At 43.7% G+C, this 22,308-nt stretch overlaps 1 protein-coding gene across 6 annotated transcripts in view; it reads right to left on the bottom strand.

The window, feature by feature from the left end:
- The window catches only part of UXS1 (UDP-glucuronate decarboxylase 1), a 69,957-nt gene extending 57,926 nt beyond the window's left edge, over window positions 1-12,031 (bottom strand). For all 6 annotated transcript variants that reach the window (XM_050897093.1, XM_050897110.1, XM_050897101.1 and 3 more), the window contains exon 1: window positions 11,915-12,031. In XM_050897093.1, the coding sequence (XP_050753050.1) occupies window positions 11,915-12,011 (97 nt within the window). In that variant the 5' untranslated portion in view covers window positions 12,012-12,031. The remainder of the gene's footprint in view (window positions 1-11,914) is intronic.
- Between the last annotated feature and the right edge of the window lie 10,277 nt (window positions 12,032-22,308).

The raw sequence follows: 22,308 nt of genomic DNA, 5'->3' as shown, positions 1-22,308 counted from the left end.
CTAAAGAAAACATGTTAATTGTGTGTGCTCAGTGTCCACAGCAGGGAAGGGGAGCTCAGAAAGGCATTTGTGCACTTCCAGAAACACTACGCTTGATATCCCAGTTCTGTAGGAGTAAGTGACCTTCCATTAAGCTTCTAGGAAGCATATTTTTGTACCATTGCAAAAAAAGAATGAAACTGCAAAATGAATCACATAGGAAATACCATATGGAGGGATTTGAAGAACCCTGAAGTCTCTCTCACAAGCAGAGAGATGCCACAGAAACTCGCTTGAACATACTGCCCTCACAAAGGATTCTGAATGCATAATTCTAAGGAGGATCTCTTCAGCTACCACGTGTTCACATACAGCTTATGTCAAGGTTGAAGGGATCAGAGGTAAGATTTTGCACTGCAGTGGAATTAAGGTTTTGTTGGGTTTTTTCTAAATGCACATCACAATTGTTTATATAACGGGCTTACACAGCTGCAGAACGAGCAGTATGAGTATGCCTTACAGAAGATTTCCTTGACTTGTCACTTCCTTGCCCTAAAGGTTACGCCAAGGCCAGTCTGACATTCAGGCAAGAATGGTGGAAACACGTTAAGGCAAGTGGGCCCAAATCCACAAGCAGAATGATGCAGAATTAGAAGCCTAAATCCAAGACAAAATCCCTCATAGGCACCATAAAACCCGTTAACAGGCCCACCAAGCTGCAGACATGTGGATGGTTAAAAAAGCTTCCATACCAGTAAGGTCATGAATCAGGCACTACACAAACCCAGTTTTCAAAAGCATCAGACTCCTAATGGACCCAATTTGAGCAAACGTTAACATAACTGAGCACCTCACTGTAAAAGCCAGTCTTGAAAAAAATACAATTAAAAAAAATTCCAACTCTAAAGCCAAATCTTTTAAGCCAAGAGGTATTCATCCAGGATAATAGTCCTATGCCAATTCTCAAACCTTAGAGATTTAACACCCTCAACCCCCCCCAGCCACACGCAAGTACGTACTCTATGAACTTCCTATTCATCCAACTAGAGAGCATTCATGGACAGAGTCTTCCTGCCATCTACTGAAACTCTGTGCAAGGGAAGAATTCATGATTAATTGGACTAGGCAGACAGAAGCATGACTTGTAACCAAACAATTAAGATGCTCACCTACAAGAGAGAAGAAATAGAGGTTCTGCTTATTCTCTCAAAGACTATTTGTAAACCTTACCCAATGACTGATTACGGTGGTAATAAGTTGCCATTAGGGAAGAGATCAGAATATCTGGATTGTTCTGAGACACATGAAAGCCTGGTTTAATGGCCTGTAGGAGAAAGGTGTAGTCCTATTTTGACTCTATCTGTTCTGGGATGTTTTTTCCCCTCTGTATCCCTTCCATAAAATAATGAGAACAATCATTTTTATCGTAGCGTTTTTGCAAGGATTAATTGCAAGTACCATGAAGATTAAAAATACATCAGAGGCATTAATCACTCCCACAGACATTACACTTTAAAGTAACAGCTTCCAGAGAAGAAGAATGACATGCCTTGGATGAAGGGATAAAGAGCTGTACTTTTAGAAAAGAGGAGATTTGTTTCTTAAAGCATTAATCACAGTATTGTTATTAAAGAGGTATTTACATTTTGCCAACTAAACATTAATCACTCACAGTTTTCAGAAAACCCCAATCCTCTTTTTTGGTTTGTTGTTTGTTTTTTTTCCCCTCCAGCCTCTGAGAGATAAAGCTATAACTATTTGGCAAGCACAGCCGTATGGTAAAATTGTTGTAGATTTCCAAGACTTCTCAAAACCATCTTAAACAAAAGCCAGTCACAGACAAGTAAAGAATGGTTTTCTTTCTACTGAATACATTTATATTCCTGGAAATTTAAAGGTTTGTTTAGTTTTTCTAGAGAAGACCCTTTCTGAAATTATGCCGGATGCAGAGCAGTGCGATGACTGGGTTACTTTCAGCAAAGGAATATTCCAAGAGCTATCCTTTGGATACAAGCCAACCCTGTCTGCATGAAGCAAAAAAAAAAAAAAAAAAAAAAAAAAAAAACAAACAAACACAAAATCTGTTAAGTCACACTCGAAAAGTATAAGAGAAATCCCAAGCAATTTGCTGTTGAGCATCCACTATTAAATGGTCACTTCCCTATCTATCATAGTCAGACTTTTAGCTCTGACCAGCTGCACTTCATAGCAGGCAAGAGCTATTCTTCTAGATACTCAGAATATAGGAACAGGATGCATGTCTTCAGCTGAATGTCCTTGAGTCTGTCATCTGCAATAATACTTACCGTATAGGTTTCTATAAAACACAGATTACTACTCTGAGAACCTTGCATGCCTTAATTAACTCATCCACAACAGGCTGGGGAACCAGAAAAATAACACTATCACAATCTGAAGGTGGGAAAAAAAACAGAATCTCAAAGGAAGCCTGTGCCTTTACCCCAGGATGATCCCTCTTCTCTGAGTCTCTTTAAATGACACTAAAATCAAGTCATAGACTATCACAAGGCACTGACGGTAATAAACACTCATAATCTGAAATTATTAGTGGCAATATTAGTTTCAGCATCACATACATTTTAAAACAGATGTTTTAAAAAGCGAGACCATTTGCCCAATTGTACCAAAAACGGATGCAATCTCTTTTACAACCATTTTCTTTCCCAAAGGCTTTGTTGTTTGCAATTTCAAGACACACAGTTAAAGAAACTTTTACACAAACATTTGTCTAAGTAGATTTAGCTGAAAACACAGGAATTTTTCCCTGTATCGCCCTCCTTACAACCTCTGCTCCTCAGAATAAAGAGTACAAGATGATGTTCATTTCAAATGGATCTCACTATCAACGGAAACAGCATGCAGGAACAATATGAATTGATATACGGTCGTAACCTGAATTTCTAGAGCAAAATCGTAAGCTCTGAAAGTTCAGAGTGAATCACTTCAGCCAAACTTTCTATTTCAGACAGATGCAATGTCATTCAAAAGAGGGTTTTTTTTTTTTTCCTTAAATCTGACTCTCCGTAGTCACTCAGCAGCTTCAGTCTCCTGGTAGAAATAAGCTTTTTGTCTTCAGAGAAAAACTTGACAAAAATGAAAAGTTGGCAAAGAGAGCTCATAAAATGCTTATTATTACAGATGCATTAAAGTCTTAATTTAATTCTTTTGCAGATCTCAGTTAGATATGTAATAATGTAAAGAAAACTATTATTTCCTTTAGGAACCTATTATTTCCCACACAACATCCTGGTTGCTAAATTGGAGGGATATGGGTTTGATGGATAGACTACCCAATGGATAAGGAATTGGCTGGGTGGCTGCATCCAAAGAGTTGCGGTCAACGGCTCAACGTCCAAAGGGAGATCAGTAACAAGTGGTGTCCCTTGGGGGTCTGCACTGTGACCGCTACTGTTCAGTATCTTCATTAATGACACAAACAGTGGGACTGAGCGCACCGTCAGCAAGTCTACAGATCATACCGACCTCAGTAGTGCCATTGAGGGAACGGCTGCCATCCAGAGGGACTTTGACAAGCTTAAGGAATGTGCAAATATGAACCTCATGAAGTTTAACAAGGCCAAGTGCAAGGTCCTGCACATGGGTCAGGGCAATCATCAGTATCAATACAGACTGGGTTACGCATGGACTGAGAGCAGCCCTGCAGGGAAGGACTTGGGGATACTGGTGGATGAAAAGCTGGACATGAGCCGGCAATGTGCGCTTGCAGCCCAGAAAGCCAACCATATCCTGGGCTGCATAAAAAGAAGCATGGCCAGCAGGTCGAGGGCAGTGATTCTCCCCCTCTACTCCGCTATCGTGAGATCCCACCTGGAATACTGGGTCCAGCTCTAGGGTCCCCAGTACGAGAAAAACATGGACCTGTTGGAGCAGGTCCAGAGGAGGGCCATGACAATCATCAGAGGACTGGAACACCCCTTCTATGAAGAAAGGCTGAGAGAGTTGGGGTTGTTCAGGCTGGAGAAGAGAAGGCTCTGCAGAGACCTTACTGTGGCCTTTCAGTACTTAAAGCAGGCTTATAAGAACTATGAAGCGAAACTTTTTACCAGGGCCTATAGTGATAGGACAAGGGGCAACGGTGTTAACCTGAAAGACAGTAGGTTTAAATTAGATACAAGGAAGCAATTCTTTACTATGACACTGGAACAGGTTGCCCAGAGAGGCTGTGGATGCCCCCTCCCTGGAAGCGTTCAAGGTCAGGTTGGATGGGGCTCTGAGCAACCTGATCTAGTGCAAGGTGTCCCTGCCCATGGCAGGAGGGCTGGACTAGATGATCTTTAAAGGTCCCTTCCAACACAAACCATTCTATGATTTGGCCAATGCACTTCAAAGTGCATTTTATAGTCTAGCTTCCATAACAATAAAACCCCCCCTCAACTGTATCCTATCTGTAATTCCAGTAGTTTGTTAGTTTGCTTTAGAAAATTATTATACTGATGAGAGTATGTTGCAATATTAGTGGAGACAACAACATACAATTACTAATCATAACTTTGTATTACAGAACATCACCTTCCTGGGTGAAGTTTATGATTATGCCTTTGGAGAATGTACAATAATTTGAATATTTAAAAAAATAAAAAACCCTACTCCTCTGGTAGGTCTATAGAGATTTCTGCATGGCAAGTAGTTCTCCCTGTTATATTTCCTGAACTGATGTCCTGTTCAACAGTAAAGTTCCTGCCCCAAATCAAAGACAGCAGATAGGAACTGTAGCTTTTCCCACATGAGAAGTACCCTAGACACCAGGATACAGGGTTTTCTGAAGGGGAAGATGCTCTCTCTTCAACTTAGATAACACCACCACTCTATGTCAATCCCTCAGCTAGTCATCACCTAGCAAAACAAAGACAACATAGCCACCAGGACAACGTTTTTGTACCTTCTCTTAAGAACGAATACTTAAACTCTGGCAAACCAATACACTCCCACAGCTATGAGATGTAACATTATGCAAATTTTCTTTCTTTACAAGAGCTTAATGGAGCTTCATACTGGATGGGAAGCTAACCATGAATACTTATTCTAACATTTCAGTTAGCATCATCACTTTATGACTGAATTCTGTTCTTAGTTTCCCAGACGGCAAATTCTTTCCAACTCTTCTGTTAAGTCTTTTTTTCCAGTTCTCTGTTCAGGGTTTCTGTTCTTTCCTATCTCGTATCTTTAGCATATCATTCTTTACTACTACTCATCCATTTTTGTCTATCCTTTGTATTTTGCCACAAGTAAGGTAGTGTACTCCAACTGTTAGTTACTACAAACAGAAAAAAACATCCAATATTTACAACAAAAAACCAGAATGCATATAACTCATCACAGCTATGAAGTTCCAAACAGGATCTTCAGTTTTCATCACCACGTATACTTGAGTGTGTCTGGACATCATAAAACTTTCTAGCTTTGAATTTACTGGCTTGAAACAACAAAGTGGTTTGCAAATATGTTGACTGCCTACAAAAAGTTTGAATTCCCAAGGGAGATAACAGAGGGACTTTGACCTATATCTAACTGGAGTACTATGTAATAATTACATTCTGAATCGGGTCAAAATTATTTTGGCAATGTGAAAGCTAAGCAATCTAAATTGCTAACATCCCTGTCTCCCCTTTTCACTTAGTAATAGAGAAAGAACTGAAAACCCTAAGTGTCTTTCTTTAAACAGCAGCAGATGATGAAAAAAACCTATGAAATGACATCTATTTCCAGATAAATCTGATCTACGCAATTCAAATACACAAAATGTGTTGAGAAAAGCATTTTTTCCCTTTGCTTTAAAGCAATACAGCAGGTTCAAGAAACCAACAGAAACCTTCTGAGCCAACAGTATGTGCTGCCGTTAGGGCCACACATCTCCCTATTTCAAGTGAAGGAAAGAGAAAGCAGCAGAACTATTATCCCAACAACTGGAATATATCATATGCAGTTTTACACAAATCATGCTTTTCCCAATCTAGACAGCAGCCCTGATTTTTCAAATGCCTTAAAAAAAAAAAGAGGGGGGCACTGTCTTCTTTAATTTAGCCCTTGACCTTCCCTTTGTTTCCCAGACATGACTAGCAGAACTGTAGGACATTTTTCAAGAAAGTCAAAGAGGCAGAGAATATTCCACACTCCCAAGATAAGGATGATGCACCAGCATGCATGTCAAACCCCAGAAACTGAGCAGCCACCCAAGCTAACATCACTCAAATTAGAGTAGCAATCAAATGAGGGGTCATGACTCAAATTGATTATTTTCAGCATTTTAAGTTTGTCGTCTGCCAAGATTGTTTTCGGCAGACTCACAGCATGCTGCAATGGTCAGCACTGTAACTGAAACAAACTCACTTTTCCCAGTTACCTTTTACAAACCCTTCAGGTAAGTTGGTGCAGTAACTCCCACCTCTCCCTCCTTAGGGTCCACGAAGGAGCAGTTGAAAACTACCAGTTTCAACTAAACTCTGCTTTGGTCAACCAACCTTACAGAAAAGAAACAAGCAATATAAATTACAGGGAAACATTTCCCCTTTGCAAAAACACAGAGGGGAAAGAAGATGAAAGCTCTAAGAGTGTTTGTCCTTGAGTAGAATGATGACAGCACCACTTCCTGCACATGCCACAGAAAAGACAAATACTAAGTGGACATAAAATATTAAAGACAAATACTAAAGCCAAATATTAAATGGAGATAAGCTGGGAACTGTAAGGGTGAATTTCTCCAGGATGCCAAAAAATTGGTTTAAAACATGATGGCTAGCAAAGCAAAGTTGGAGTCCATCTATTCCTGACAAACTCAACTGAATTGTGAACAAATTTTCATAAGCTACATGGCTATGGCTAGTTGGAAGCCTAATGAGCAGGGAACGGGAAGCTGATGAAGACAGTAAACTTATTTGCATAAACCCACAGATGAAAAGCAGCTCTGCAGGATATGAAGCCAGCAAGCAAATGTTTTTGGTTTGGGTTTTTTGGTGGAGAATCCATGGCATGCTGACACAAAAAGCAGGCAAGCCTCATGTCACATCAGACCATTTCTAACTCTTCCATGGACAGTCAATCCTGCTGTCTAGTTGTAAAACAGCTGGGGAAGGAAGATTTCTGGTATTCTCCACAGCAGTGCTGAATAACTTTCAGACAGCTAACCCGAAGCAATAAGACAGGACCAAATTCGCAGCTACTCTTCTATTATGAAGTAGCATTTAACCTTTGTTTTGAACACAAGGAAGACAAGCAACATGCAAGGGGCTGGTAAGATTCAAACCGAAAAGCTTACTTGTACCTTGATATTCTGAGAAGAGCACATCACATTCTTCCTAGCTGATGGAAATCTGACAAAAACAAATGGCTAACCTTGTAAAACAAAGGATAACAACCATGGAAACTAACAATGCTGGGAGAAGTCAAGCCACTACACTGCAGGATGTACTTCCCTCACATTATTTTGACATTTTGTTTTTAAGTTGTTTCAGCAGCTGTGCTGTAATTTATCTTATAAAGGTAACAAGGTCTTAATCTTGGATCTCATGACAGCACCCTACTATTCATTCTTTTTTTCCTTGGAAAAGGAACAAGACTACTGACATACTTCCTGAGAACTATTTGATTTACAAATGAGCAAAGAGAACTGTTCTACTTTACCAGAAATAGAGCTCTTACTTTATTTTCATTAAGAACATGCAACTCCCTTGTTATACCAAGACATCAATAGATTATTTACAGTAGCACCAAGATTAAAGCAAACCATGCAGATTGACGAGCTCTGGTCTTTAAATTCTGGCTACAAGCTTTTACAGTGTTATTTCCAACAACTTAAATAAGGTCCTGATTCTACAAAGATAGCCTCACTAAAGCATCTCAGCATGCCTATATAAAGCTGAATAAACATTTCAAACTTCAAAGGGAATGAATTTAAGGTGTCTATCTATTGACATACCAACCCCTAAACAGGTGGGCTTTTTAAAAAAAAAAAACCACAAACTCTCAGCCTGCACCCAAGTTACTCATATTGTGATGACACTGGACTTTTTATTTTTTTACAATATATATTTAATTGGTTGCTGGTTTATGATCTGTCTACATTCCTTGTTACAGAAAACAAAAATCAATTAAATCTACTTCACTTGCGTTTATAATCATCTCATGTTCTTAAGCTGTGTTTTCACCAACAGCTTCAAGATGATGCAAGTGCAGCCCGTGACTGAAAGGATTTGTTTCAGTCCACCTCCACATTCCCCTTCCTCTCCTTTGGTTAGCACTAGCACTCCTGCAGTGTCTTGCTGGGGGTTAAATCAGAGAAAAGCTGCAGCAGAAGACTTTGTCCCTTTAAAAGGGCAATGTAAATTCAACCTTTGGACAAGGCTTCCCATTATATGTAGCACAGTATGGCCATGAAACGTTCACAGAAGGAGATAGCACTGCAAGTGAGTCAACTAAGCTAATTCTGAAAAATATTTAAAAACAAAACAAACAAACAAAAAAAAAGTGTAGCATTCTACCAGATTACAGAGTGATGCAGACAGCTCGCTAGCTGCACTATCTCCAGATTGATCACTTGGGCAATGGGCAGCAAACCCACCCCTTTCACCTAGGGCCTACAGATAAGGTAAATGTAACTTCGTTAAACTCTGTTCACTTCAGTTTTGCCAGGGAACAGTTGCTTAAGTTACAACAGCTTTTAACTGCCTGCTGCATAGAAATGCTCCTTTTGGGTTCTATTTTTATATACACAAACTATGCATAGGATGCTGTTTCAAGTGAACAACGATTTTTTAAAATTAATAGAAATTAGATTTACAGAAATGAGACATCAAATATTACTTCAATTCAAACTCAGATGTAAAGTAAGGATCCTTCTTCCTCTAAGTGCCACTAGGAAAACCAGTGAAGTCCATAAAAAGAGTTCTAGGTATCTTTAACATGAGCCTGACTGTGCACCTCACATCATGGTGGTACTTCAACCAATGTCAACAAGATTCCTTAGAGGGGACACTAATTGTAGACCCGCAAAGCGCATGATGGCAATGCTGCCAACAGCACTCCCAGCTGCCCATTTCACCACTGCAGGGACTCCTCATTTGGGCCAAAACAGCTGTCTGAATACCTGCACTGCCAAATGGTTATAACCTGAAAAGGTGATCTTAGTCCAGACCAGTTCCTTTACCTGGTGCTCAGCACAGAAATTTAAGTCCTTGTACATGGTGGATGTTAGTGGGAAATGGGAGATGTGGAGCAGGGATACCTAAGCCAGCCTAGCCATCCAACACCTTGCGCTGTGAAACTACCAAGAGAGCCACTCAATGACTCTTGAGAGTGAGATAGCCAAGAGCCTTTCAACCGCCTGTAATAAGCTCTTCCTCTAGTTTGCAAACTCTCACAGAGTTCTTCAGGCACGTTTGTAAAAAATTTGCATGCAAAGGCAGAAGCTTTTTATGAAATAAGACACTTTTAGAAAAGATACTCCCTAAACATTCTCTCAGGGTTTCACACACAAACTGACAAAATGGCACTATCAAAAAAGTCCTATCTCCTAGTTCATAAAAAAAAATGTACTTGCCAAGTATTTCATTCCCTGTAACACAATGTGCTCCAAATCTGATTCCCCATGCACTAACACTGAATCGAAATTCATGGAAAGGAGGTGCACAGCCTGAAAACACTTAGTCATTTGGAGAGTACTTGAGAAAGAAGGAATGCAAGAAGTGCCAGCACATACACCTACACCAGCAGCTCAGTTTTCTCAGATTCTATGCTATTTTAGTCTGGCATTATCTGACTGCAACCAGAGCACAGTGATGATTCAGTAATATTGCAAGGAGTACACTTTTAGGATAGAGGGATGGGATCATAATCACTTCCACAGAAAAGAAAGCAAAAAATAGTCTCTCTAGAATCTATTAGACCAATGCCATCTGCTAGCATATCATACTACATTGAAGACACCAGAGCCATAACTAATGATTCCACTACTTTTGACCACTAGTCGAAAGATTGAAAAGCGTAGCAATCTGACATGTTACAGTTGCAAAAAACATACTGCCATCAGACACCAACCTATTCCCTTTTCGAGCTACTTTTTTCCACATTGATCTGCAGTCCCTCTCTTCCTCCATTTTTTCTGAATCCCAAAGAACAACGAGAAACAAGTGGTGAGAAGACTTCTATGACTTACAGCCCATACAGCAAAAATCATATGGCAGTTTTTCCCTTCCTTAAGGCTTTTACCCACAAAGCTAGAAAGCAAACACCAACTACTGTCCATAGAACCTAATCAATAGCCAAGTCCCAAAGACCATGTCAACTGCCACTCAATTCCAGTATTTTCACAGCAGCCTATTAACTTTGCTTTCAAAATTAAGTATCATTTTTGGCAAAACATCAAACCCTTTCAAAGTAAGAGCAGACTGTCCCTGCTTCAGTATGCATGGGACCCGAAGTCACTTGGACAAACAAACTGTCCTAAGAGTCAGAGCTGGCACACAACTTCAACGACAACAGCAGTATCTAAATAATGAGGTCCTGCAAACACAGTAACATATGGTAGTAAAAGGAATTCCTATGTTGCTTCTGGGGTAGGAAACACCACCCCTTCTGCCAAATGAATTGCACCTCTCCACCCTCCCAAATGCAAAAGGGAGAATCCTAGATCTGATGCACACAGCCATCCCCAGAGCTAGCTTCCCTACATGTGTTCTGAAGCATCGAGAGAATCACTTGTCCCTAGCTAAGCTGACAAGGCTTCAAAGATCCTTCCGCATGGTGTTCCATCCACATAAAATCTACCTACATCTAAAAACAAAACAGGCTAACGTAAAATAAACTGAATACAAAAAATCCAACAGAAAAATCTGGACAAGAAAAGGAAGCGAGCTGACAGGACGACATTATAAATCCAAGACTCTATTTGACTCACGCCTAATAACTGAAGTCATAAACATCCCTGTCAGTGGTTATTCTAAGATTTTCCCAAATACCTTTGTGCCTCTCTCCAGGCTCTTAAGACTCCAGCTACGTGCTGAGCTAATAAACAAACAAACAAACATTTATTTACCCCCCAAAAGGACATCGGAGGATTTTACAAAAACCAGACACGAGGCCTGCCCTGGAAAACTTCCTTGCAGGCTCACCCCACACTACTGCCAGGTTAGGACCAACGCGGACAAAGAGCGGTCTGAGGAGCGGCTGCGGAAATACTTACTCCTTCAGCCACGTCTCGCTCACACCGCTCCCCTCAGACTCTCTGCCCAGGCAGCCCACCCCACCGCCCAGGCGCCTCCGCAGCACGCCCGCCCCACCTCACGCCTGGGGCTCGGCCCGAAGGCCGGCTGCCTGCCGCACGGCGCCGGCGAGCTCCCCCCCCTCCCCGAGAGCCCCTTCCCGCGGGGCACCGAGGGGAAGCGCGGCCGCCTGCCCCCGGAGGAAGCCGCCCGCAGCGCGAACGCCGCCCCCAGCGGTCGCCCCCAGCGGCCGCCGAGGGGGCACGGGGAGGTCCTCCCCGCGCAAGCCCCCGGGACGGGGCAGGGGAACGATGCCTGACGGGGACCCCCGGCACGGCACCGCCGGCACGGCACGCCCGGCCCGAGCGGCGGCCCCGCGGGCGCCCTCCGCCACGGCCTCGCCGGCTGCCCGCCGGACTTGGGAAAGTTTCAGCAGGGCGGGGAAAGGGAGGAAGCCCTCAGCCCCGCTGCCCAGATACGCGGGGGACCGCGGGGAGCCCCCTTCCCCGCCAGGGCCGGTGCAGCCGCGCTGCGGCGCCTCGCACGACCGGGCAGCGCAACGGGGCGCGGAAGGAGCCCCCACCTCCTCCCCCCCCTCACCCCCCCACCCCCCGGCGGTGGACGGCACGGGAGGCCGGGGGCGCCCGGCCAGCGGGCAACGAATGGCCGGGCCAGACCCGCTCCCACCCCCGCTCACTCACAGGCGACATAGGCGACGAAGGCGAGCCCCATGAGCAGCTTCATCCTCCTCCGGTTGATGGCGGTCAGCAGGCGCAGCAGCGGCCCCTTGCTCACCATGCCCAGCGGCACGCAGCGCTGGGCGCCTGCACGGCCGGCCACGCCACCGGGCTCGCGCGCGCGCGCGCGCGGGGCCGGCCACCCACCGCTCCGCTCCGCTCGGCTCCCCCCGCCCCGAGCTGCCCGGGAGCCGCCCGCGCAGGCGCAGCGGCACGCGCCCGCTCTCCCTCCCCTCCCCCGCGGTGGATGTGGTCGGCGGCCGGAGCGGTGGCGGCGCCGCGCGGCGCATGCGCGGGCCGCTACCGCCGGGCTGCCTGAGGCTCTCCCGGCGCCTGGGCCCGGCGGTGAGGGGCGGCGCGGCGGTGTTGCCGCGGGGCCCGTCCGTCCTTCCTCCGTAACAAGCGACGGGCTCTTGGCTGGAGGCGGCCTGGAGGGCGCCCGCCTCCCACGGAGCGTGCCTGAGGGAAAGGAAGGGCGCCCGCAGCCTCTCCGTGCCCCTGGCCTGGTCTTTCAGGGTGCTTCAGCGTCGGCGGTCTTGGTCACCTGTCGCTTCCAACCGTGGTGGCCCTTGGCTGGTCACCTGCCGGGACGGACGGACAGACATGGGCATACATGTAGACAAAATGTGTGTCACGCTGTCTCCTTCAGTGCCTGGTATTTTGAAAGCACCATTTGCCTCATCCCAAATGTTCTTTCCATATCTGCACACATCTCTTTGCTATGGTAAATGAAAAATTTGGGGGGGGTTCCCCCAAAGTAATAGTTTACGGATTTGCCTCTATTTTGGATGACGAGATTGTAGTTACTTTAAAATGGTTTACATTTCTACTGCAGCTTCCACCTGAAGTCTTTGTGGCCTGTTGCAAACTGCAGATTTGCATTTGCCTGGAACGGTAGGCACCTTCCTCACGTGTCAAAACATGTTGTCCTGCCAGTAAAATACACCCACTTAATCTGAAGAGAAATCTCCCTCAACAACCCAACCTTCGCCCTGAGTAGTATGGCCTTCACACAGTTTCTAAGGGATGTTCTTTCTCACACCTGTCTCCCCCAGAAGACTGAGAACAAGTGTTCTTGAATTAAATGACTAGATTCGATCCTTTAATTTCAGTATAGAAATACAGCTTGTTTACACCAAAGAAACTATGACCTCAGTCAAACAGAGACCCACGCAGTTCACGAGTTAACCTCTCCTTATTACGAGGAGTGAAGTCAGTCAAATGTGTGAGTCTCAGAAGGGTAAGTACAGGAAGGTGCTGTTCAGAGTGATTAAGAATATCCCCCTGCGGCCCAGAGAGGCGAAGTGACTTTATTCCGGAGGCCTTGAGAATTGAAATCTCCTAACTCCTAACCCTGTGCTTTGATTATAAGGCCACTCCTTTCCTCTTGACTTTTGTTTCCTTTGATTTGTATTTGATATACTTTACTTGCCTGTTACTTCCACTGCTTGTAGCTGTGTGGAGAAAAGGGAATAAAAATGTCACCATTTAAAACACAGTCTAGCACCAAATTTGTCTGCGTAGTAATCGCTCAAATAGTAACAGAGTTTTATACCAGGAGTAAATCTGGCCATCAAAAAGCTATAGCTGAACAGTGCTGCATGAAAGCTAGAGAATATTACAGGAGTATTATTACCTCCCTGCACCTCAAACTCCCATTGTTTTCAGTCAGGATTTCCCATAATGGTATCCACATGCACAATACCAATTCCACAAGCCTTTAGGGGTAGGCAAGACGCTTCTAACAGTTGCCCTGCCCTAAGCTGGGCTGCACAATCTGTGACTCAATCAAGCTGCCTGCGTAAGGCACCTTGCTTGGCACCGTGCTCAGTGTTCAGGCCAATTTTGCTGCAGAAACATGTTGAGACAGGCTGCAATCTGTGAAGATGGGAAAAGGAGAGCAAAAGAGCAGGATGCTTTGTGGAACTTCATGGTGGAGGAGACTCGAACCCCGTGGGAGGCAGCCTGACCGTGCTCTCTACAGGGCCAGCTGTTTGTCAGGCATGACACCAGGGCCAGCTGTGTCCGTGTCGCTCTCCAAGTGAGCCAGGACACGTCTAACTTAACTGCAGGGGGGTGAGCATAAGTCCGTCATATCTCAACTGTAACTATAGGCATGTACCTTGTAAGCACTATAAAGTTCCCCAGGCACATGATGGCCAGCAGCAGGGACGCTTATTTCAGGATACAGCTGGTCACATTCACGACCTTGTGCCAAGGACTGGCACCAACAGCAGAGGTTCTGGTATGTCGTGGCTGCTAAATGTGCCAAGGGAAAGACAGGATGATACGGTTTTGAGTGCTGACTCTTAGGAGTGCGCTGTAGCTCAGGAAGCAGGCATCCATCTGCCTTCAGGTCATTATCTTAATCAGGCTGATAGCGTGACCTCAGCTAATGGCAATCCTCTCTGGGCTGGTTTGCAGGCAATATACTTTGTCTCCCATACTGCAGTTTTCAACTCTAGTTCTCAAAGTGCATTATGAGAGCATTTTGATTTTTTTTCGCTAAATGATGGGGGTTTTTAAATGATGGAATTTTTTTTAAATGACTTTTTTTAATGATTAAAAATGTGAATGTGCAGGTGTATCTACCTGAACAACCAGTATGAACTTAGAATTCATAGCACCCCTGCAACGTACGTTTCCTTAATACCAGATCAGAACTGTGCAATTACCCAGCTGTCATTCCAGAATCAGGGAAAAAAAAACCCAACAACAACTGCCCCAATTTGCACAATTTCCACATGATGCCACATGAAGGAGACTCTTCTGCCATGTAGAAATACAGGGAAGATCTTGTCTTTCTATCCCAGTCATGTTTCTGCAAGAGGTGACATTCCACTGTACGATCCGGGAGACAGAAGTGGACGCCGGGCACCGAGACCCGAGCAGAGAGAACTACTGTTCGACAAGGAAATGAGTTGCAAAGCACTGAAAAAATGCAAAAATAAAACCAAGCCATTACCACCACACTACTATCATCTCTTGTAACTTCGGTCTCTAAGTTAAGGCCGAACGTAGCCCAGAGAGTAACACAGAGTTGCACAACTATCCGTGCCTTTCCTCACCATTCAGCTGCATCCTACAGCTAGTGATACTTACCTGGGAGGAATTGTTCTGGTACCTTGATCCTCGTCTAATAAATCTGCAGATGATTCTGTGGAGTAACACTGTTGTACTACATAGGCACGGCAATCCAGTCATAGATAATAGCCCTAGATAATCTTGAAAACCTAATGCCATTCATCTATGCACAGATAGGAAAAATGTGAAAATAGTTTTTTCAAAAAAGATTGGAATGTGAGTCTTTTTTTTGGTGAACTCTACATTCAACAGCAGATCATAGTGGGGAGGGGAACTCAGACAAAAAAGAAAGAGTTAAAATTAGCAGCATTTCTTTTCAGGGAAAGTTAGGGTTTCTGTGTTTTTTATATGACTAATGAAAAGAGAACATGCAGTTCTGGGAACAGAGTCAATTCTTTTAATATTAACATCTCAAAAGAGAAAGAAAGCTGCCAAGTGCCTCAGACAGTTATTATTTATTATTTGGATGGTGATGGCAATAAACAGTTTCAAATACAACTGGATCACAACTGTCCTAAGTATTACATGAATGCAGAATTGAGACAATCCCAGACCTTGAAAACATACAAATTAAGAGACACATCATCCAGTGAAAGTGAACAAACAAACAAGCAGGTGTCAAAGCGTAATATGAAAATGACTACTTAAATACAGGTTTGCAGAAATTAGGTGAATCATTTAATGATTTAGACAGCTATCTGCAAAGAATAAATTATAACATATAAGGAAATAATTGTATTTCAAACTACAGTGCAGTCCGTCTATTTTGTTAGCCAGTTTTGTTAGGTATCATGTGGGAGTAGTCCAAAGAGTTCATTCTGTAAAAGTTGAGGCTCCTTTTTATATCAAGCACGTAGAAACCCAACACACAATGCTACTCAGAAAAGTTGCTTCAGGCTCCAGGCTTGCAATTGATATACTGGCTAGATTAAAAAAAAGCCAAACAACATTTCTAAATTGACTTGTTCTTTGTGACGCATTTTTCCCCTGAGGTAACTGCAGACAGCCCTGTACATTTTCAAAGTTGGAAAAAGTTTTTAAGGTGCATATTCCAAAAGTGCAGAAGGCCACATGCAAGATTCTCTGGTAATTGGGTCAGAATGAAATAGCAGAGATAGTGGCTAAATTACTGATTATAAAAACTGGTGAGCAGTTAAAACCACTGTTCCTCAAAGTTCTTTTATCATCCATCAAAGAAGCTAGTTTATTAAGCTAGGTCAGCAAGTAAGTTATTCGTTCCCTGCTGTTTTACATTTCGTAATTTCCCCAAGCTCTTTGGAGCTTTTTAATTGGCATCGTTCTACCTACAGCACTTGAGAAGTAGTGACTTTGAAAGGATCTATTTGGGGTGGGATTCAGTCCACATCGTGCTGGAATTAGTACCAAAGAAGCCCATGGCTTCTTCGTATGATGATACAGAGCAGTTGTAACTATATGCCTCTGTTTCCCAGTATATCACTGGCCCAGAAAGTGATCCAGAATAAACCTATCTTGGGGTGGGCCAGGGATGTATATGCATGTAATATGCATGTGATGTAGTGGCTGAGGACTGCTCTTTGTTAAGGAAACCCACTTGGGGCTTATGCTGGAAGTCTGTGCTGGCCACTGCAGCACGAGGAACAGGGAACCCATTTTTCTTCTGCATCTTTACTTGCAGTAATGGTAGCTGGATGTGACTTTAGCCATTGTAGCAGTATGCTGTATAAAAGGTCTGCTTCTCCTTTCCTCATGCAAGCCCAAGGCAGATGGTTTACAAGCCACCTCAGTGATAGTGTTTCTGTGTTACACCAATGTGAGGATTATCGGCTTAATTGCAAATAAGGGGCTGATGCTGAGTAACTGGAGGAGCAGGACTGCAAGGTGCTGGAGAGCACACCTACTCTGCAGTCTAGATATATCTATTGGTGTTTTGTCCTTTGAGGCAGAAACGACTTAGTGCTGTTCAACTACTCTAATGCTGTCAATAAAGCAGAAAGTAAACAAGATCATTAAAGGTGTTAGAGAACTTGTACAGTTGAATTTATAGAAAGACACTACTGAGAAGTGTCTGTATCACAGCCCAGTTGAAATGTATTTGGAGTGCACAAATTCCTACTGATGTTTGATATTATTCCTCTTCCACAAATTTCCCTAGCTGTAGTGTCAGAGAAGTTAGATGGATGACAGAGAGAACAAATACAATCACACATTTCTGGAAATGTAACACAGAAGCATTATTAAGTTTATGTGGCCCATAGCTATGATGGTCCATGGCCTTGTAAAGAGGGATGTAGAACAGCTGCAAACAGAAGATCCTCATGTAGCAGGCTTATGTGAATGATGGGGCAGAGTGTACCCTCAGCAAGTTTGCAGATGACACCAGGCTGGCAGGAGCGGCTGATATGCCAGAGGGTTGTGCTGCCATCCAGAGGGACCTCGACAGGCTGGAGAAATGGGCTGACAGGAACCTCATGAAGTTCAACAAGGAGAAGTGCAAAGCCCTGCACCTGGGGAGGAACAACCCCAGGCACCAATACAGGCTGGGAGCCAACCAGCTGGAAAGGACTTGGAGGTCCTGGACACCAAGCTGAACAAAAGCCAGCCATGTGCCCATATGGCGAAAAAGGCTAATGGTATCTTGGGCTGCAGTAGGAGGAGTGCTGCCAGCAGGTCGAGGGAGCTGATTCTTCCCCTCTACTTAACACTGGTGAGGCCACACCAGGAGTGCTGGGCCCAGTTCCGGGCTCCCCAGTACAAGAGAGACATAGGCATACCGGAGAGAGTACAATGAATGGCTACTGAGATGATTAAGGGACCGGAGCATCTCTCCTATGAGGAAAAGCTGAAAGAGCTGGGACTGTTCTGCCTGGAGAAGAGAAGGCTCAGAAAGGATCTCATCCATGTGTATAAATACCTGAAGGGAGGGTGTAAAAAGGATGGAGCCAGGCTCTTTTCAGTGGTGCCCAGTGGCAGGACCAGAGGCAGTGGGCACAAACTGAAACACAGGATGTTCCCTCTGAACATCAGGAAACACTTTCTCCCCGTGAGGGTGACCCAGCACTGGCACAGGTTGCCTGGGGAGGTTGTGGAGTCTCCATCCTTGGAGATATTCAAAAGCTGTCTGGACATGGTCCTGGGCAACTGGCTCTTGGTGACCCTGCTTGAGCAGGGGGGTTGGACCAGATGACCTCCAGAGGTGCCTGCCAACCTCAACCATTCTCTGATTCAGTGTTTACAAAGTAAACAAAAGCACAGATCCACATATTTTACTTAGCTGTGGGTTTTTGTTCTTTTCCCGGATACAGCTGAATAGATACAAAACCAGGAGAGTGCCTGCCTTTGTATAAATTGGCTTTAGTTATCTCAATAGAAATATTCATGTGAGTAAAGACACTAATGAACAGCCTTCTGTGTAACCTTACTCTCTTTTGCAATTACAGGCTTTAGAATTATAGCCTATGGTCAAGGTAATTTACAGTATCAAATTTCTGTTTTGAAGTAAGGAGGATTAGGAATTTCCAGATAAGTTTTCCAGTAGCTAATAAGATTTAACGAAATAAACTTTCATTGCTGCCTTCCAAAGTTAAATTATGGTCTTACATAAACAGTAAATTCCCCTAGTGAATATCGGTTAAATGGATTTGGAAATTGTGTTGCAGCCCAACAACCAACCAACCAAACCTAACAAAAGAACCCTTGAATTTCTTGTTATACAGAGTATACAATCACTGCTGGTGAAAGCAATACCCTGTAGATTTCCAAATCATGTAAAAGCAATGTGAACTTTTGCGTTTGAAACTTATTAGTAGAAAAAATTATGACAATTCTTATGTGCACACTTTTACCGTGTGCCTCTCATTGGCACTGAAGATTTATTGCTGCAGTGCTTATTAAAAGCAACGAACAAAAGGCAGTGGAGGTCTAATGCGTACAGCCTTTGCATTATTAGATCAAAAGTAATTATCAGGAATGTATCTTTTCATGTTATGCCAGTGCTTCCATGGCAAGGTTTTATAAATGAGCAAGTTTACATTTATCATGGGCTTCACACTATGCAGCTAAGCGAAGTTGATTAGGCCAGGCCTGGACAATACCGTATGACCTTACTGGCTCATGCAACCTTCTCTTTTTAGCTATGGAAACAATATTGCAGGGTGAATGGTGAATTGAGGAAGGAATGCAATGAAGACAAAGCTGGAACATACACCTGAACTACATCTGGGAAGTATTCCTAGATCCTGAAGTTTCAACACAGGGACTACTTTGAAGCATTCTGCAAAAGGTTCTGAAAAAAGAGTAATCCTATTATCGGGAGACTTACATCTGAAGTCTGGGGGAGGCTGTAGATCAAAAAGTTTTGGAAACCTTTCTTCTATACACACATGATAGGCTGACTAGGTAGGAACAGGATCTCAAACTCTAGTGCCTGTTAAAAGGAAAATCATTATGTTGATTCAAGTTATTGGTAATTTCAACAAATACATCGCTCAGGAGCTTGTCTGCTGTACATAAGCATTTCCCAACCTAGTTGTACTGGATTCACTTGCAGATAGCGCAAATATGCCCACATAGATTATATTGGAAAAATTAGTCTCTTGCTAGGATAGCTTAAACTAGTACCCTGAAATGAATCAAGCAATATCAGTAAGATGAGCTGTTACTAGACATTTTCCCCTAATGTCTGTGCTGGTGATGGCTGTGATTTTTTTAGCCTGGGTACATGCCTGTATAAATGTATGTCACATTCCTGTGTCTCTTTATGTCTCTCTCCCTGCTCTTCTGTCTCTCTGGTCCCTCAGTAATTTTTTAATCACCAGCTTGTTTCATCTGAAATAACATAGGTCTCAGAGATGTTAATTTTCCTATACATTTATTGGTGGTAGGCGGATGGAAAATATATAGGTCATGCTTAAGTCTTATTAAGCAGCAGAGAGTCCATGCCGGAGAAAGACGTATGAACACTGTGACTAAGAAAATTTCAGTCAGAGCTCACAATTTCTTAGATATGAAACAATCCAACCACAAGACACAAATTCTTTGGAAACCAGGCTTAATTAGCTCTTCTGTTCCTGGAGTTACTAATTGTTGTAGCAAAACTTAAGAGCAAAGCCGCAGTGCCAGCTTCCTGGGAGAAATGAATGGGGCCCCAGGAGCAGAGAAATCTACAGGAGAAGGTGGAAAGTAGTATGGAAAGGGGAAAGGAAAAGAAAGTAGTCTGTTGAAACTAAGAAGCTGTGCCCAAATATCTTGAAGCAGAAGCTTTAATTATCCATGTTTCTCTCAAGAAGTTTGAGAACAATGCCAGGTGATAACAATCTAAAGTGGATTTCTGATCCCTTTTTCTCCCCACACCCAGTACTCCATGGTGTTTACAAAAAGAAGAGGTTGTTTGTATGAGGAGAGAAGAAGGAAGGGTGTCGTCCACCTGAATGGCACTTGGGTAGCGTGCCTTGGCTCAGCCCACACACTCTCACCCAAAATGAACTTGGCTGTAGAGACTCCAATTACTCATACATCTCATGCAGCCAATCTTCATTTGCTAAATCCAGCCAACTGGAGAGCAAGTGCAAGTAAAACCAGTTTTGTATTCCATCTGTCAGGCCATTCATTTGTCTTCTGTATGGTTTTGTCACACGTCAATGGACATTTCAAAAGAAAATGTGTTTGAAAGGCATTGTTTTCCATTTTTGTTTTTTAAAGAGAATGACCATACTGAAAGACTACATCAGCAAGCTTTCTCTAGAGATTAGTGTGCTCTTCTACAGAAGTTCCAACAAGACATTCCTGACTACCTTTATTATTTATTTCAATGTTTACAGCCATGTAGACTTATGGTTTATAGCACCTAAATTAATCTTGTGAGACTACAAAATCTGTAACACTCTTACAGGTGGCACCCTTCGTATTCGTCTAGCTTTAGTAAAGGCTATGCTCATACGTTTATGGGCTAAGGTACCCTCTGTGGTCACTGAACAGAAATAGCTATGCCTGAACAAAAACTGTATTAAAAACCCAGCTATTAAGGTCCTCTGATGCCCTTCAACATGGTCATGCACTTTGGGAAGTAGTTACAGTTTATTACCAGGGACAAAGAAACCTCTCTTTTTAGCAGTAGTTGCTATTTATATTGCATCCTGCAATTAGTTAAGATGCTATCTATAGGACCATTGTCCTTCACTGGGAGCTGAAGAACACCCTAATACCAAATTCCTGATGTTCCGCACTGTTTTGGTCTCAGACCACACCTAAAAGCACCATTAGAGTGCAACAGCTGACACAACAACATGAAAATCTTTGTATTTCCTAGCTTTCACGTGCCATCTAGTACGTGCCACTGCCAGTCTTGATGACTCCTATGGCTTACAATGCTCACAGCTCCAGCTGGGGGCTGCCAAGTGCAGGTCCTGGGGACACCATAGTCAAGCAGCAGGGAATGGCAATAGTCCAGAGATGTGGACACCTTGCCTAAATTTTCATCTTTCCCACATACAGCTAAGCTAAGATGTTGAGCAAAGTGAGTAAAAAGGAAGGCTCTTTATGTAAAGAGAGAGATACAGAGCTGGTGTTTTGTTGTGGATTAACCCCGGCAGGCAGATCAGCCCCACGCAGCCACTTGCTTACTCCCCCACCCCGCCCCGGTGGGAAGGGGGAGAGAACCAGAAAGGTAAAAGTGGGAAAACTCATAGGTTGAGATAAAGACACTTCAATAGGTAAAGCAAAAGCTGCGCGAAAGCAAAGCAAAACAAGGAATTCATTCACCGCTTCCCATGGGCAGGCAGGTGTTCAGCCATCTCCAGGAAAGCAGGGCTCCATCACGCGTAATGGTTACTTGGGAAGACAAACGCCATCACTCTGAACGTCCCCCGCTTCCTCCTTCTTCCCCCAGCTTTATATGCTGAGCATGATGTCGTACGGTATGGGACATACCTTTGGTCAGTTGGGGTCAGCTGTCCCAGCTGTGTCCCCTCCCAGCTTCCTGTGCACCCCCAGCCTACTCGCTGGTGGGGTGGGGTGAGAAGCAGAAAAGGCCTTGATGCTATGCAAGCACTGCTCAGCAATAACTCAAACATGGGTGTGTTATCAACACTGTTTTGGTCACAAATCCAAAACACAGCACCGTATGAGCTGCTATAAAGAAAATTAACTCTGTCCCAGCCAAAACCAGTACACGTGTGCAAACAAGTGAGGGGAGAAGGGCCCTGGAAAGGTGTGGGATATTGATTGGGTTTGTAGCGTAGGCATCATGGCCCAGCACGTTCCATGCTGTGTGTAGATATGACTAGACCACCGAGAGA

This window comes from Gymnogyps californianus, chromosome 1, assembly GCF_018139145.2.
Source record: "Gymnogyps californianus isolate 813 chromosome 1, ASM1813914v2, whole genome shotgun sequence".
NCBI classification, from domain to species: Eukaryota; Metazoa; Chordata; class Aves; order Accipitriformes; family Cathartidae; genus Gymnogyps; species Gymnogyps californianus.
Note: the sequence above shows the minus strand (reverse complement) of the source record. Positions and strands in the feature narration are given on the sequence as shown.